The sequence below is a fragment of the Mastomys coucha genome, unplaced genomic scaffold (assembly GCF_008632895.1).
Source record: "Mastomys coucha isolate ucsf_1 unplaced genomic scaffold, UCSF_Mcou_1 pScaffold5, whole genome shotgun sequence".
NCBI lineage: Eukaryota > Metazoa > Chordata > Mammalia > Rodentia > Muridae > Mastomys > Mastomys coucha.
In genome coordinates this window covers 72,676,972-72,693,930 of record NW_022196911.1, presented here as the reverse complement: position 1 = coordinate 72,693,930, position 16,959 = coordinate 72,676,972, and the positions used below count along the sequence as shown (strand labels likewise).

General features: G+C 46.4%; 1 protein-coding gene across 2 annotated transcripts in view; it reads right to left on the bottom strand.

The window, feature by feature from the left end:
* Slc6a4 (solute carrier family 6 member 4) overlaps window positions 1-16,959 on the bottom strand; it is a 36,307-nt gene that overhangs the window by 2,004 nt on the left and 17,344 nt on the right. Inside the window, exons 5-13 of one of the 2 annotated variants that reach the window (XM_031353461.1) lie at window positions 16,393-16,531; window positions 14,905-15,039; window positions 14,577-14,680; window positions 12,737-12,864; window positions 11,675-11,787; window positions 10,937-11,068; window positions 9,063-9,162; window positions 7,287-7,387; window positions 2,785-2,952 (exon numbers count right to left, since the gene is read on the bottom strand). In XM_031353461.1, coding sequence (XP_031209321.1) covers window positions 2,785-2,952; window positions 7,287-7,387; window positions 9,063-9,162; window positions 10,937-11,068; window positions 11,675-11,787; window positions 12,737-12,864; window positions 14,577-14,680; window positions 14,905-15,039; window positions 16,393-16,531 — 1,120 coding nt within the window. The remainder of the gene's footprint in view (window positions 1-2,784; window positions 2,953-7,286; window positions 7,388-9,062; window positions 9,163-10,936; window positions 11,069-11,674; window positions 11,788-12,736; window positions 12,865-14,576; window positions 14,681-14,904; window positions 15,040-16,392; window positions 16,532-16,959) is intronic. The other variant, XM_031353463.1, reaches the window with a different exon arrangement.

The window sequence follows — 16,959 nt, the reverse complement described above, 5'->3', positions numbered from 1 at the left end:
GAGAATGACAGCCTTGTCCTGTGTTGCTAGGCTATGACATTCAGGAAGCTAGGTGTAGTCACTGCATTTTTTTTTTTTTTTTTTACTTAATGACATTTTCAATTCATAATGGGTTTATCAGAATCTAATCTCATTATAAATCCAGGCGCATCTGGGCATGGCCAATACCCAGCAGAGTTCAGACATTTGCTTTTCTTTTATATTTACCTTTCTTTTAGTCTTTGTTTTAAGTTTTTTAACCAAACCAAGATTTTTATATGGAGCCTCCCTTCCTCCCAGAATGCTTCTGAATGTCAGATCTGGTAATCAACAAGTGATTGCTGTAAAACTCCTAGTGAGGTAGGGGTGGTAGCACATATTTTATAATGCCAGCATGGGGCGGGGGCCAAGAGAATCACTGAAAGTTTAAGGCTAGCCTGGGCTACATAGGGAGACTTTGTTTTAGAATAAAAATCTCCCCTTCCCTCCTCTTCCCCCAAAAAACCCAAATGTCTTTTCTCCTGGGCACTTGGGGGCAGGGAGCGTGGCACGCGCTACCACTTGCATTGATTAAGTCCACACAGAAATAGTAAAGGCCTCTCCCAGATGTCTTATAGAAAGGAAGTTATTGGATTTTTCCTTAATCCAGCATTTGCTAGGATTTCTACCCAGCATTGTGTGCCACCGTTCCTGATCCGTGGAACTATCCATCTTGAGAACGCGCTAATGCCAAGGAGCACATTTTACTGATGGGGAAGCCAGGACCCAGACAGAGCGGAGTGCTTCCATAGCTGACTAGGGCCTCTGCTTACAGTCCCTGAGCTTCATCAGCTGCTTCCTTGAAACCTACTGTCTCCATGCCTACGGTAAAGATGCTCTTTGTCTCTCCTCTACGGACCGTGGGTCTGAGCTCAGTTACTTTACATCCTTCCAGGTCTCATGTTTCTATAAGTAACTGAAAGTCTACAAGAAGGACAGCTAGGATTTGAGGTGTGGCCTGTGGTGTAATACTGATGTTTGTTAATCTAGAGTTCCCTCCCCTGACCCGGGCCTTTGGGTTTGAAGCAGCAGACAGATGGTGGATCTTCTCAGCCGTCGTTGAAGGATAGCCCGGAGGGATGAATTTAGTGACTCTGGGGCTATGAATGCATCACAGTAAAACAATTGTCTGGTGCTCTTTGGGAGGAAAGGTTGATAGGGTTGGCTTGGTGACAGTAGTTCACTTGGTTTGCAGGAGTTGAGTTTTCGTTACCATGAGGTTAGTTTTCTCATTTAAAAACAGAAGCGAATCTAGCTGTTCTCAGAAAAGGGTGTGTAATTGTCTCATGCTCTCTTATGAAATCTCTGAGCATGAAGGTGTGCCTATTAGAGCCACAGTCTAGTCCACCTGAGTTCTCAAAAGCCTCCTGGCTATCTTTCACATTTCCCCTGACGAAGCTTCGGCTTTGAGCTCGTCCCCTGCAACACAGCAGCAATGGAGTTGAGACTCCTGGTGTGATACGCATCACTGCGTGTAGTAAATACTCACTACAGTGGTAGAAATACAACTGAGCAGATAACATTTAAAACATTTCAGTTCTGTAGATCTGAAGGGACACTGTTGTGAATCCTAGCAGCAGAAGCGCTAGCCAACCACTATGGCAGCCTGGCATGAAAATAGCGCCTCGTCTGTCCCTAACCTTTAACACCAATTTCTACACTAGCCAACGGTCATCTTGGAAGACAGAACCTGTACCTAAAAACAAAAAGAACACTTTAGAGTCAAAAGATTAGGAGAGTTCCTGTACTGGGCTGTCTTCAGACTTGTCACTGAAATAATGGCTTTGTGAGGAGCACTATCCCCATCCCCAACCCAGGGTTCTTCTCTGTTTATATAGCACCTGCCCACCCACCTCCTGAGGCTCTGAGTAGCAAGATGAGATAATCTATAGGCAGACGCTTTGTCAAGTGTGCACTTTTTACAAATTGTAAGGTAGGTATTTAAAAACTATACTATAACATTCAGGCAGAAATAATCATTTCTTATAATATGGGGGGAAATGGCTCCATGGCCTGAGCTACAACTTTGGTATTCCAACTTTCGAGTGGGTAACAGTTTTTGAGCTTTTTAGCTCTTAGCTCAAAACTTATTGTAACATCCTAATGTTGTGATGGTCTTCAAAACAGTACTTGACACATTGATTGATGTGAGAAAAATGACCATGGCACTAGGCATGGTGGCCAGATCTCTAATCCTAGCACTCAAGAGGCAGAGGCAGGTGGTTCTTTGAGTTGGAGGCCAGACTGGCCTTCATAGCAAGTTCTGAGCCAGCCAGGATGGCGTGATGGGTCCCTGTCTCGAAAAGAGAACTGACCATGGCTCTTCTGAACTCTGGCCTTCACTTATCTGTGCCCAAACTGTACAGATAGGTGGGCTGTGCCCAGGCTAGCAGCAGGTGAAGCTTAAGAAGCTGCACACAGCCCAGGTAGAACACTGCAGAGCACCCAATCACTTTAAGACAGGGTCTCGAGTAACCCAGGCTGGCCCCCAATCACAGTGTAGCAAAAATTCCGTATTTCCCATGTGCTATGACACCAGGATCAGCTCACTCTTGTCACTGTATTTGTGAGTAGCCTTGTGATGATAAAGGCCGCCATTAACTGTCTCCATCTTCAGTGAGGTAGGTAAAACTATTATAAATATGTAAGTAAGAGCTTTATGGTGGATTTTATGAATACTTACATCTTTTTAATAAAACACAATAAGAGAATTATTTTCTTCCCAATTATCCTACTAAACACACACAATTATTAGCTGGCACATACCTCCTTAAGTGTCCCTGGAGTGCTGATCAGCCGATAAATGATGTATATAGGGATGCAGATGACAGACGACGTTCCTATGCAGTAGCCCAAGATGATACTCCAGTGGGGATAATTGTATTGGAAAAGCCGTAGTTGGGGTGGGCTCATCAAAAAACTGCAAATGATGAACTAAGACAAATTCCAAGAAACATTGAAAAATCTTCAGAATATCCATGTACATTGAAACCACAAAACTGAAGACCAAATCTAAGAATCTTCTGCGGTTTATCCTCAAAAGGACTCTTGTGCCACACTACTGACAACTTCTGTACCAACTCAAAACAAAAATCAGAAGCAGGGGCTTTCCTTGGGTTTCTTTCCCATCTCACACCTTAGAGCCCACTGTGAGAATTACAGCATCTCTGCAAATACCCCCAAAGTCAGAGAGATGCAGCACCTCCCTCTGCCAAGCGGAGGAGACTGGTACCCACTGGGACTGGATAGCACAGATAGCTCGGGTGGCCCCTCTGTTTATCTCTGCTTTGGTACTGTGCCCCCGAATTCAGTGAGACAGAAGGTGCCTCCATTCTGGGAGAGACACACTGAGGAGTGCTCTGCTCTTGGGAGTGTTTCTTTCCATCTTTGCTGTCTCAGGGGTTTCAATAAGGCTCTGTGCGGATGGCCCTCAACAGCGACCGTCTGTCTGCTACAAACCCACTTTCGTGAATAGCTGGAGAAAGGCAGCTTAACACATTTCACTTGGAAACCAATGAAATCCTTGATAAAAATCCCAACCTGGTTTTTTTTTTTTTTTTTTTTTTTTTTTTTTTTTTGGTTTTTTTGAGACAGGGTTTCTCTGTGTAGCCCTGGCTATCCTGGAACTCACTCTGCCAACCAGGCTGGCCACGAACTCAGAAATCCACCTGCCTCTGCCTCCCAAGTGCTGGGATTAAAGGCATGGACCACCACCGCCCGGCAAAATCCCAATCTCTTAACATCTGGCTTAGTATTTTCTTATTTTCAGATTGGTTTCCAGAGGAAGCGTAAATGTGGAGTTTTGTCTAGGAACCACTATGCTGAAATCATTATTGCTCTGAATTTGATTTTCAGTTAGTGCTTCATGGTCATAAAGATGACACTGATGAAGGAGGCAGTGATTTCTGAGTTCGAGGCCAGCCTGGTCTACAGAGTGAGTTCCAGGACAGCCAGGACTATACAGAGAAACTCTGTTTCGAAAAACCAAAAAAAAAAAAAAAAAAAAAAAAAAAAAAAAAAAAGATGACACTGATGTACATTATTCATGTAGTTAAACATCTATTTATATCTGTTTTTCCTTTGTCCACAGGTAATGGGGATTGTCAAGCACACATTCCTCTTCAGTAGCCCATGTCCAGGAGGAGGAGGGCTTCAAAACAGAATCCTGTCAATCACAGACCTTTCTCCTCTCCTTTCTTCCCTCTCTTCTCATGTACATTCTTTTCTTTCTTTCTTCTCTCTCTCTCTCTTCCCCTCTCCCTCTCTCCCTGTATGTGTGTGTGTGTGTGTGTGTGTGTAACTTGGTCTCAGTGAAAAAGAATGATTTTAGAAAGTGACTTGTTTACCTAAAGCATCCCGAAAAAGCTCAGAACAGGGGACCTGTTAGTTCAGTGGAGGTGGGGAAGACACTTGCTTTTGAAGGAGTAAACTGAGCATCGCTGGATCATGAGTGATGTACCAGTCTCTACAACAGTGTTGCTAGGTAAGACAAGGAACGCACTGAACCATGAGCCTCCAGGAAAAAAAAAAAAAAGCCCAAGCAAGGCCTCAGGGCCAGGACAAGAATGAGGTGCACATCTCACCTCGGTACAGTTTGTAAGGAGAAGCCAAAATACCTTAGTGTGATCTGTCAGAGATAGGACCTGGTGGAGGCAAGTGAAGGGAGTCACAGGTTCAGGGGTCAATTCCATTGTTGAATAAAGTGTTAGGTATATGATTTTTTGTATTAATTTAAGTATTGCATTAAAATAGTTTTTATGTCCCTGGTGACTGTGTTACTTGACTAACCCCTGTCTGGACCTTGATCCCGCTCACTTGCTGGGTGGGGACTATACCCCTGTGTGGGCCTGGACCCCGCTCCCTTGCTGGGTGGGGACTATGCCCCTGTGTGGGCCTGGACCCTGCTCCCTTGCTGGGTGGGGACTATACCCCTGTGTGGGCCTGGACCCCGCTCCCTTGCTGGATGGGGACTATTTAATCACACAAGGCATTAACCTACCATGCCTTCTTCCTCTGGAAAACAACTGAAAGGGTTTAAGTGGATTATCAAGAAGCACAGGTATTAATACAAGTTAATAACCTATTTATGTCAGGACTTTGGCTTCTGGTCATGGTGAACCAAGAGACTCAGTCCAAACCTCTTAATATAAAAGCAAGTGAAACTTTGCCAGGTGTATGAGCATTTGCCTTTGATCCCAGCACTCCAGAGGCAGGGGGATCAATGTGAGCTTGAGGCTAGCTCTGGTCTACATAGTGAGTTCTGGACCAGCCAGGGCTACAGAATAAGACCCTGCATAAACACGGGGGAAAAAAACGAAAAGAAAGAAGCATTTGGATTTAAAAGAAAACAACAGACAACATATGGCACACGCCTGTCGTCCCCACTACTTGAGAAACTAAGGAGAGAGGAGCTCTTGGGCTAAGTTCAAGACCAGCAAACCTTGTTTTGAAAAAAAGTTTTGATTTGGGCTAAAAGCATCAAGCAAGTGATAAGCTGACAAAGCGATATGGAACTACAAGACTGAAACCTAAGAAAGTACACAAGCCAGGGCCTACACAGGAGTCACTGTGTCTAGAGTTTGTGCCTGCACAGGAGCCACCGGGCCCACTAAAGTCACCGTGCTGGGACATTTGCCGCTCAGGGCAAAGGTTGATGAAAACTTCTGGAGTCTAAAGCAGTCAGGAAGGGCTCCTGGGAACAGAGACACATAATGTCACAGAAGCAAAGATAAGCGATCTGAGATGGGCGGGGAGCTGGGTGGGCGGGGTAGGGGAAGAAGGTTCTGCCTCAAGGAAGTCAGAACACACATGAGAATGAAGAGGTGTTTTGGAAGAGAAGGGACACTGTGTGCTAATGGCCTGAGACATCTGGGGTGGCCTAGATACCCCAATTAGCTGAGAAGGATAGATGGAATGGCCTAACCTGCTTTTTTTGGCTTAAAGGGTCAAAAAACTCCCCATGACCAACCCTTTTTCTTTTTTTAAGATTTATTTATTTATTTATGTTTTTGTGGAGACAGAGTTTCTCTGGGTAGCCCTCGCTGTCCTGGAACTCACTCCATAGACCTGCTGGCCTTGAACTCAGAAATCCGCCTGCCTCTGCCTCCCAAGTGTTGGGATTAAAGGCATGTACCACCACTGCCCGGCAAGATTTATTTTATGTATATGAGTGTCTTCAGACACACCAGAAAGGGCATTAGATTAGATCCTAATACAGATGGTTGTGAGCTACCATGTGGTTGCTGGGAATTGAACTCAGGACCTCTGAAAGAGCAGTCAATGCTCTTAACCTCTGAGCCATCTCTCCACCCCCCCTTTTTTTTTCTTCTGAGCAACCCTTAGTACTCAGCTTTCTTTTCTCTCTCTCTCTCTCTTTTTTTTTTTTTTTTGAGACTGGGTTTCTCTGTGTAAACCTGGCTTCCTGGAACTCCGTCTATAAACCAGGCTGGCCCCAAACTCAGAGATCTGCCTCTCTCTGCCTCTCAAGGGAAGGATGGGATTAAAGGCATATGCCACCACTGCCCACTTGGCATGCAACTTTTCTATCCAGGTCCTTTGACAATAAATGAATTCTACTTTTGACTTGGACCTAACTTGGGGACTTTTGTGTGTGCCCCCTTCAAGGTGAATATAAAATTATTAAGTATAAAATTGCTAGGACCCCTCTCAGGGCCTTCCTGAGCAATACATACAGTATGTTCTTCCTCGGTCTTGAATAGTTGTGTTATGTGATTTTAATGATACTACACCTCAATGATACTAGTGTCTGTGATACCAGCACTTGAGAGGCAGGAAGAGCTCAAATATGAGGCCAGCCTGGGGTACATATAAAGTTCCAGGCCAACTCAATCTACGTATGAAGGCTATCTTAAAACAAAACAAAAAATCCCTCCCCACCACCTTGCAGAATTATCATAAAGATTAGGAGAGCAATGGGTGTACGTTTGGTATAAAGTCAGCTCTGGCATTTGCTGCTCCGTAAATGTTTGTTATAATCATTAATTGTCGGGAATACTACACTGGTGTGATCCCTAGCGTTCACAGTCAGAAACAGGTGAGCAGAGGTGGGCATAGCTGCTGGGAGGCCCCCAACAGAGGCTTCATGGGGTACTAGTTTATCATTGTCTCTTGGCCTGATTTTGTCCGCATAGCAGTGCTGGATTTGGAGAACTCTCTGGGATGCACACCTCTGGACACCATGCTTTTCTGTCTATGTGTGATGCTTCGGTAGCATTCATTTCTTATGAATAAATAATGTGACAACTCACCAGGAGAAAGAGAGGGCTGATGGCCACCCAGCAGATCCTCCAAAACCATCCCGGGCTGAAGCCCAGCATCTCCTTTACGTCGCTGCAGAACTGAGTGATTCCTGGAATCGCCCAAAGGAGAATTTGACAGAGTAGGGTCAACAGGGTGAGCACTGGTGGTCGCAGGAACAGAGTAGGCATTCCTCTCTGAGCAGGTGGGGTCACTTAGGTACCTCTCCACTTGAGGGGCTCAAGTGGCGGGGCATCACAAAATTTAATTTTAGAGCAAGCCAAGCTCTTTCTACACAGAGCAGGAAAGCTGATAAATGTCTAGGGACCAAGTTCTTCATTGGTGCCCACACTTCCCTTCTAAGATCTCAGCCTGGATTTGACTGTAGTCTACTGTAGGAAGAAAGTAATCTTATTTAGGAATGGTGAACCTGCCTGGCAGAAACCAATTAGGACAATCCGCTGGCAGAGTTCAAAGGAGTTTTTTATTTTTTTTAAAGATTTATTTTATGTGTGAGTGTTTTAACTACAGAAGGAGGTGTTGGGTCCCCTGGAACTGAAATTACAGCCATTTGTTACCTACCATGTGGATGCTGGGAATCAAACCCAGGCCCTCTAGGATAGCAGACAGGGCTCTTAACCACTGAGCTATCTTTCCCAGCCCTTCAAGGGAAAATTTTAACCACAGTATTGCTCATCTGTGTGCCAGGTCAAGATCCAATCTTCTATAAAAGGTTACTGGCACTAACATGAAGACGCCTGCTGACAGGGGAGTCCCGAGAACTGAAAGTGCTCCCAGCCGCTTCCTCAGAGCTCTGTGGTTCCTAGTGCAGGTCTACAATGACTTTGAACTCTGTCCTCTGAGTTACTGGGGAAGTAAAGATGTAAAGATAATGCCTTTTTTTTTTTTTTAAATTGGCTTCTGAATTCAGTTCCCAGAACCCACAAGAGGCGACTCACCATCTCTTATATGTCCAACTTCAGGGAATCCAATACTCTGCCCTAGCCTCTGCAGGTGGCTATACTCTTATACACATGCAGTTAAAATCTTTAGTTCTCGTACTCTTCCCCTCTTCCTTCACAGTGTACATAATGGTTACCATGGCAAAGCAATTGCTTGTAGAAATTGGAGAGCAAATGCATTTCCTAATGAGATGCTTGCTTCTTGATCTGTACAGATGCATCTCTGAACCTGTTTTCTTCATGGCAGTGGCCTGCCTGTGCCCTCCCCTCCGATACCCCTATTCAGGGCACATGGAAGCCCTGCCAAGCACTCTCAGCTCACTTCCTGTACTGCTCTCTCACCCTTGTCAAAGTCCATCCCAGGACAAGAGGGAAGGGCCCAGGGATTCACCAATGCAGAGACCATGAGAACAGTCTTGCGTCATAGAAGAGAGGGGTCTAAGCTCTATCTTGGTGCTCTGGAAAGGGGGTCTCTGTTGAGAAACTTAAATTTGGGGTGCTCTCACACTAATGCCTCATACATCTGGTCTTAGGCCACCACTGTGGGTGAACTGTCTGATTTTAGCCTGTCTCTTCTGGGGAAATATTACAAACATAAAAAGAAAATCAGGATAGAAATGGTATTCTCCCTGAAGGGCGTGGCATCTGCCGGATGGTGCAGAGGAAACGGTGGTGTATGGCTGCCAAAGGCCCTCAGCTATGATTATCTCAGAGACCGGTCAGGAGACCACACTTGGTCAACTGCCCCTTCCTGTCCTCTGATGATGACGTTAGTGCCCGTCTCCACGTGGACAGAGGGTAAGGCAGGAGGAAGGGACTTCTTACCATAGAACCAAGACACCACAACGACCTCGATGAGGGCCACGGTAAGCACTGCTGGTCCCGTGGCGTACTCCTCCAGCAGGGTCACCACATACGCCCCTCCCTGGGAACAAGGTCACAGTTGTGTCAACGGTCTTCTGAGGTCCAGCCTCATTACAGAGGCCAGCAGAAACTTCTGACTATGAGGTCAGACTGGGTAATCCCCACTCTGGACTCAGTCTAAGGACTCCAGGGCCTGTCTTGTGGTGGCCTTTGAATATGTGTACCCATCCGACCCCCTTACCTTGTGGAGCACATTTTCTTTTAGATGGTGCTGAGAATGGAACCCACAGCCTGGGATGTGCTCACCCTTGCCTTATCTTTTACACCGTAAGAGAAAAACTCTAAGGAACCTCTATAGCCACTTTGGGCTTACTGAATACTTCTTGTCTATTCAACCTTGAAGAATACACAACTGTAAAGATTGAATGAACCTGGAAGCTGGGCATGGTGGCACGCACCTTTAATCCCAGCACTCAGGAGGCAGCCTGGTCTCTGCAAGTTCCCAATTAGCCTAGTCTACATAGTGAGACCCTCAAAAAAAAAAAAAAGGAAAAAAGAAAAAGGGGGGCAGGACCTGAATCTGGGTGGCACTATACACCCCGGCACTAAGTCGCTGTTCTATGCCTGCCACTCAATCCCAACCCCTCTGACACCTACACAGCCCCTACTCAAGAGTCACTGAGGCCATGCCTTGAAAAGGTGTCCCTATCAGTAAAATCTGTCTTGAGCCAGGAGGACCCAAACCCACAATGTCACTGTTAGCATCCAAAGCCTGTGGTGACTCATGGGGGGTCTCAGAGACCTGTTGCCAGAGCAACAGCTGCCATATTCCCAGAATGCATTGGGCTCACCTCCCACCTTTACCTGCGGCTACTTCGTCAGAACCCATACACACACACACACACACACACACACACACACACACACACACACACACACACGGGGGAACATTCCTCCATCTTGCTCTCTCTCTCCCTCCTCTCTTTCCGAGCTACTGCCCCCCCTCTCCCTCTCAATTAATCCTCTTACACGTGGAACTGCTTGGGCCTGGTGTGTGGTATGTCCTAATGCGACATACACATCAGTCACCCTATCTGATGTTTGCCATGGCTACTAAACAAAGAGATGGAGAGGGGAGGAGGGAGATCACAGGAGAGGGTCTGGCTTCTTTACACCTCAAGCTCTAAAGGAGATGAAGTGGCACATAAGAGATAAGTTACACATAAGACACCAGTCTGTGGATCAGGACAGGAGGGCAAAGGACCCATAAAAACACCTCTAAAAGGTGCAAATGGCTGAAAGTGCAAATCCTAACTTCCCTCCAGGTGTGTTTGCCAAGCCTGAAATGTAAATCTGTTGTAAAATGCTAAGCCTCCTGATGTCATGCACAGATCTATCAGCAGATACTGCCAGAAACTTTTCTCTTTGGTGGCAAACTTTTCAGTGCTGAATATTGAACCCAGGGCCTCCATATGCTAGGCAAGCAACTTAATTCTATACCACGTCCTCAGCTCACGATAAGTTTTGTTTTTTTTGTTTTTTTTTTCCGAGACAGGGTTTCTCTGTGTAGCCCTGGCTGTCCTGGAGCTCACTCTGTAGACCAGGCTGGCCTCGAACTCAGAAATCCGCCTGCCTCTGCCTCCCAAGTGCTGGGATTAAAGGCGTGCATCACCACTGCTCGGCTTCACGATAAGTTTTTTAATAGTGCTAGTGCTAGTAAGACTTTTAGGCCCCCAAGTGAGGGTGCTGTGGGAGTGGAAGGAAAGGACCCACTCTGCTTGTGGAACACTAGAGTGTAGCAGAGCCCACTTGGAGCCAAAGGCCCTGGTACTCACTGAGGTCAGTGTGAGCAGGGATCCCAAGATGCAAGTGATGACCACGATGAGCACAAACCACTCCCTGCGCTTGGCCCAGATGTGAGGAAACTCATCCAGCACAGCTGTGATCACACCTTCCAGGCCTGCAAACTGAAAGATGCATACAGATAGTCGCAGTGGCGTCTTGGGACAAGTCTGTGCCTTAAGGACAGGGAACAGGAAGAGAGATAAGATGGCCGAGGAAACAGTCAAGGTGATCAAGACGAGCTAGTTCACCCACTTCCTGGCCCAAGAACACGGCTAGAAGCGTAGTTCTATCTGATATCATCAGAACCCAGCACTTAGGACTTGCAGGCAAGAAAACGCAGTACACACAGCTTTAGCATTTGTGTCTTGAGAGACTGGTTGCTCCAAGGCCAGTTCAATGCCAGCACTGTCTCTACAGAGTTGAGCAGTCACGGCTTAGGAAGGAAAACAAGTAACAAGGATTTTAAATGCGCTGAGCCCTTTGTGTCATGCACTTTCCCTACCGTGTGCCACTAGTAATTCTGTAAAGTACTCAGTGCACAAGGCACCATTGCTGAGGAGTGGTCAGGGGGACAGGATGAGTTAGAAAAAACAGGGAGGAGGAGAAGAGGGAAAATTACCTGGAGGTAGCAATCAGTACCATGGAAGGGTCTAGATGGGGAAGTGAATCAGCCACCTCCTGATCCCCTTTCCCCTCTCCCTTCCAGACCCTTTTCCGGCTCCACTCACCGTGCTATCCAAACCTAGGGTGATTAACATGAGGAAGAAGATGATGGCAAAGAATGTGGATGCTGGCATGTTAGCTATCGCTTCTGCATATGTAATGAAAAGGAGGCTGGGGCCTGAAACAGAGGGAGAGAGAGGGGTTGAATGCTGAGCCCCATCCAACCAAGCTATTGAGAGAGGAGGAGGTGGATGCTGAGACCCATCCTACCCAAACTAGATCTTAGTTACTTGACAGTTATCTTCCACGAGCCCTCCCCATCAAATCGGGCTCTGTCAGTGCCAAATGCCGCTTCATCTGCCACACCAGACATTTTGCTAAGCCAGAGGGAAGATTATCTGCCTTGAAAGCCACGCATCTTCAACTTGGGGGCACAGGATAGACATAAGACTGCAACGACACAAGGCCAGGGGCTCCACGGTGAGGCAATTCTGTGTGATCATCAGGCCAGGTCTGCTGTTTCTAAGGTACCCAGTGATGTCCTCAGCTCAGACCAGTAGGAAATGTAATAAGGACAGTCTGCTAGTTTCTTTTTAAAGTCACATTTGGGGTCCTGTGGACAGAACTCCAGCATCTGAACACCAAGTGCTCTACCACTGACCTACACCCCAGCCCTTGAAGTCCTTTTGACAGTGTGACAAGTCCCCTCAGTCCCTCACAGGCTGACTTAGGGATGCTGTCATTTGGTTAAAGCGCTGCATCAGGCCAAATAGTTCTCTAGAGCCTGGGATCCATCTACTTGGTCTCGTTGTTTCATACCTGTTACATGATTTCCCATGAAAACACCAAGCCACATGGCATCAGTAGTTGTCTGCCTACTGGACTAAACCTCATCGTGTGTGCCCAAGCCCACTGACCTTAAACCTACCATACATGTCATAGTTTTAATCCCACCATGTATTAAGGGCCCCAGCACTGGGCACCAAGACAATGGAATGCATGGGTGGATTGAGATCACCAAGGAAGTTAATTTTCAAATCTTTGGAAAAGTGAAAGAACAGTTGAAAGGGTTAGCTATTTGTAAAGATTCAAAGTCACCGTCCCGTGAAGAGAGCTCCCAGTCCTACCCGCGTCTTTGGCCACCTCGGACACATCTTTGTTCCTCATCTCAGCCATGTAGCCAAGCACCGTGAAGATGACAAAGCCAGAGACAAAGCTCGTCATGCAGTTCACCACACTGGTCACCAGGGCGTCTCTGCAGTGGAACCCCAGGTACAGTCATAAACCAGTTACAGCAGTACATTCCTATAATCCCGCCCCTTGTAAACCAGTTACAGTGGCACATCCCTATAATCCCATTCCTTGGAAGGCTGAGCGAGGCAAGAGGACTGTGAATTCAAGGGGGAGGGGAAAACCTGACCCCAGCTGTGAAACAGCATGGGCCTCTTCTCCACTGCCCTGGAGTAGGGTCTTCACTGGAGGGCTCCAGGAAAGAGCTTTGACCTCACATTTGTGAAATTAAGAGGTTAATATTATCTTCAGATAAAATCATAAGACTGCTGAGGAGAAACCTTGACAGTTTAAAGCTTCACTGCATAGATTTAGCTGGTATTCCAACACAAGGCCACATTCCTTGGGGTCGGGGGCGTTGGACTCTTCCCCCACCTTTAGAAATAAGAAGCTTCATGATTATTTTTGTAATAGTACAGACTGCTGGGCCTTGCCACCTGTACAGGAAGATCTACCCTCTACAGTTATGAATGACACCCAAGCCATCATGGGTGTACTGCTACTGTTTGCACAGCTCTGCCACACTCATGGCATTTTACAGTTTAGTCATTAGACTTTCTGCACATATATAAATAATCAGTTTACAGTTTTCATGATAAAGTATATTAACTAGTATATGCTGCATTTTTTGCAACCTTGCTATATAACATGTCCTTGTTTTGTTTGCCTTTGTTGCTTGTCTCGTTTTAAGCAGGATCTCATAGAGCCTGTTCAAGGCAACAGTGAACTCAGTGTGTAGTTGAGACTGGCCTTGAACTCCTCATTCTCTGGTCTCCACTTCCCAAGTGCCAGGACTATGGGGATGTACCTACCCCCCACCCCCAACTAAGAATGTATGTAGTGTGTGTGTGTGTGTGTGTATAGTGTGTGTAGTGTATGTGTGTATGTGTGTAGTGTGTGTAGTGTGTGTGTGTAGTGTGTGTATGTGTGTAGGGTGTGTGTATAGTGGGTGTGTCTGTGTATGTGTGTGTGTCTGTGTATGTGTGTATGTAGTGTGTGTGTCTGTGTATGTGTGTGTAGTGTGTGTGTAGTGTGTGTGTATGTGTGCAGTGTATATAGTGTGTATGTGTGTGTATGTGTGCGATGTGTGTGTGTGTAGTGTGTGTATGTAGTATGTGTGTCTGTGTATGTGTGTAGTGTGTGTGAGTAGTATGTGTAGTGTATGTGTGTGTATGTGTATGTGTATGTAGTGTGTGTGTATGTGTGTATGTGTGTAGTGTGTGTAGTATGTGTAGTGTGTGTGTATGTGTGTATGTGTGTAGTGTGTGTATGTGTGTATGTGTGTAGTGTGTGTAGTATGTGTGTGTGTAGTATGTGTGTATGTGTGTAGTGTGTGTAGGTATGTAGTGTGTGTATGTGTATGTGTGTAGTGTATGTGTGTGTAGTACGTGTAGTGTGTGTGTGTGTATGTGTGTATGTGTGTATGTGTGTAGTGTGTGTAGTGTGTATGTGTGTGTGTATGTCTTGGAGGCTTTTTTAAACCTTTGAATAGCCTAGGTAAAGTTACTTCCTGAGTGGGCACCATGTCATAGATGAATGGCCAGACGCTTGTGACACCCCTTTAGGGGCAATTCTCTCATGGTGTGGGGACGGACAGGTCTGAGATCATTGTTTTCCTTGAACTGTCTTGTCTGCCAGTCCATTCCCAAGCTTTGCTCGGCAGCCCCACATACTCACTGGTAACAGTTGTTGTTGAACTTGTTGTAGCTGGCAAAAGCCAGAAGAACCCCAAAGCCCGGGCCAAGAGAGAAGAAGATCTGCGCTGCAGCGTCTACCCACACCTGGAACACAGCAGAGGAGGGCACGGGGTGAGGATGGGCTGGCTGCAGCTACCATAGTGTTGTCATCGTTCAGGACCCTCAAGATGCTGTGTTCTTCATGCTTTCATTTCAGATCTAAAGGATCATTACGTGCTTGTACATTAAATTTGAGTTGACTCCAGTGTACTCTTTGAAAGAGAATTGGCTTTATGTAGTAAAAGTCAAACAAGTCTCTCATATCTCACCCCTGTCTCCAAGAGTTTCTGCCAGTTGGGTTTCAAGTAGAAGACAACACCTCTCCAGGCTCCAGGAAGGGTGGCCCCCCTCACCAGCAGGACAGAAAGGACAATGTAAGGGAAGGTGGCTGTCACCCACACCACCTAGAACGAAGGAGAACAGAGACACAGGCTACTGCCATATTGCCCCAGGGACAGCCAAGAATGGAGGCAGGCAGGTATGCTGGCACGGTGGTATGCTGGCACGGTGGTGTGCTGGCGCGGTGGTGTGCTGGCATGGTGGTGTGTTGGTGCTGGCGTGGTGTGTTGGTGCTGGCGTGGTGGTGTGTTGGTGCTGGTGTGGTGGTGTGCTGGCACGGTGGTGTGTTGGTGCCGGCGCAGTGGCATGGTGGTGCTGTGGTGCAGTGTCTTTTACTACTGAAGACCTCTGAGAATGGGGGGGGGGGTCTACAATCTTGTTACTTTAGGAGGCAACATAGCCTGGTCTTCAAGCCCAAGGCTGAATGTGACATACTACCATAATTCTGCCACTTGAGAAGCTGAGACAGTAGGATTCCTATAAGTTCATGGCCAGCATGGGTTGCATAGGGAGTTGCTGTTCAATTAGCCGGTGTAGAAAAGCTCTAGGTATGGCTCATAATTAGTTTTCAGTAAATTATGGCCAATATTAGCAACTCTGAGTATACCACTAGGCTAAAAGAATTTTGAAAAAGGTATATATATGTGCATATATATCACATAATATGTAATATATATAGAACATAATATATAATATAGAGGACATATATAGAAAACATAATATTATATATAAAATTTGTATTTATGCATGCATAAGTGTGCAGAATGTGGAGACAGAGCCTGGCATTGGATATCTTCCTCAGTTGGTCTCTGTCTGACTTTCTGAGCTCTCCCTGACTTAGACTGACAGGCCAGTAAGCCCAGGCAACCTCTTGTCTCTGCCTCCCCCAACCCCCAGTGCTGGGGCTGCAGTCGTATACTCATAGTTTGCTGTGCTCAGCCTTCTACATGAGCAGAAGACCTGCACCCAGTCTTCATGCTTCTGTAGCAAGCACCTCAGCTACTGAGCCACCTCAGCTACTGAGCCACCTCAGCTACTGAGCCACCTCAGCTACTGAGCCACCTCACCTACTGAGCCACCTCACCTACTGAGCCACCTCAACTACTGAGCCACCTCACCTACTGAGCCACCTCAACTACTGAGCCACCTCTCCAGCCCCTATACATGTTTAAATAGAATTGTAAAGGGGCTACACTGTGCCTTCATTTATTTAAATGCACCTACATGGAAATGATATTGGTTAATTTCTAGAACCTTCTAACAGAGGTGATGAAGAAAGTATCACAGGATGAAAGTGTTTGGTCCTAAGGTAAACTGATGGGGATTTTTCTACACAGTAGCCATCCAGAGTAATGGTCTTGAGTTTTGTGACACTGTGGGGCCCCGGGACAGCCCAGGACAAGCTGCAGAGTCCTCACCTTGCCAGATGTCTTGACTCCTTTCCAGATGCTGAAGTAGATAATGGTGAAGATGAGTATGATGCAGAGTGCCAGCTGCCAGCTGATGGTCCCCAGGTCCTGGAGTCCCTTAGACTGGTGGATCTGCAGGACATGGCGCCTGGAGTGACAAAGAGAAGAGCCCTCTGAGAGTCACCTGAGCACAACATTTGGGATACCTCTAGAGAACAATGGACACCACCAGGAGGGGCTGGGATGGGACTTGCTCATCCTGAAAGAAAAGCAGCAAATTCACTGGACAGCCCTCAGAGGAGCATCAGTCCAAAGGCAGATCTCTTGTCTCTTCTCTTCCATTGTCTAAAATGAGAACCCCTCAATCAACAAGGCCAGCTTCTCAGTACACGAAAATTTTTGTGTAGGCAATGAGTCCTTCTTCACTCTAAATTAGCTCTGAATTTGGGCTACTATTGTCTACAATTCCTACATTAAAAATAGTCCTGGGTTGGGGAAATCACATGCTAGAAGAACAATTGCCTAGCATGTGAGGACCCCAGACTGAATCCTTAACACCATAAGAAAAAAAAAAAA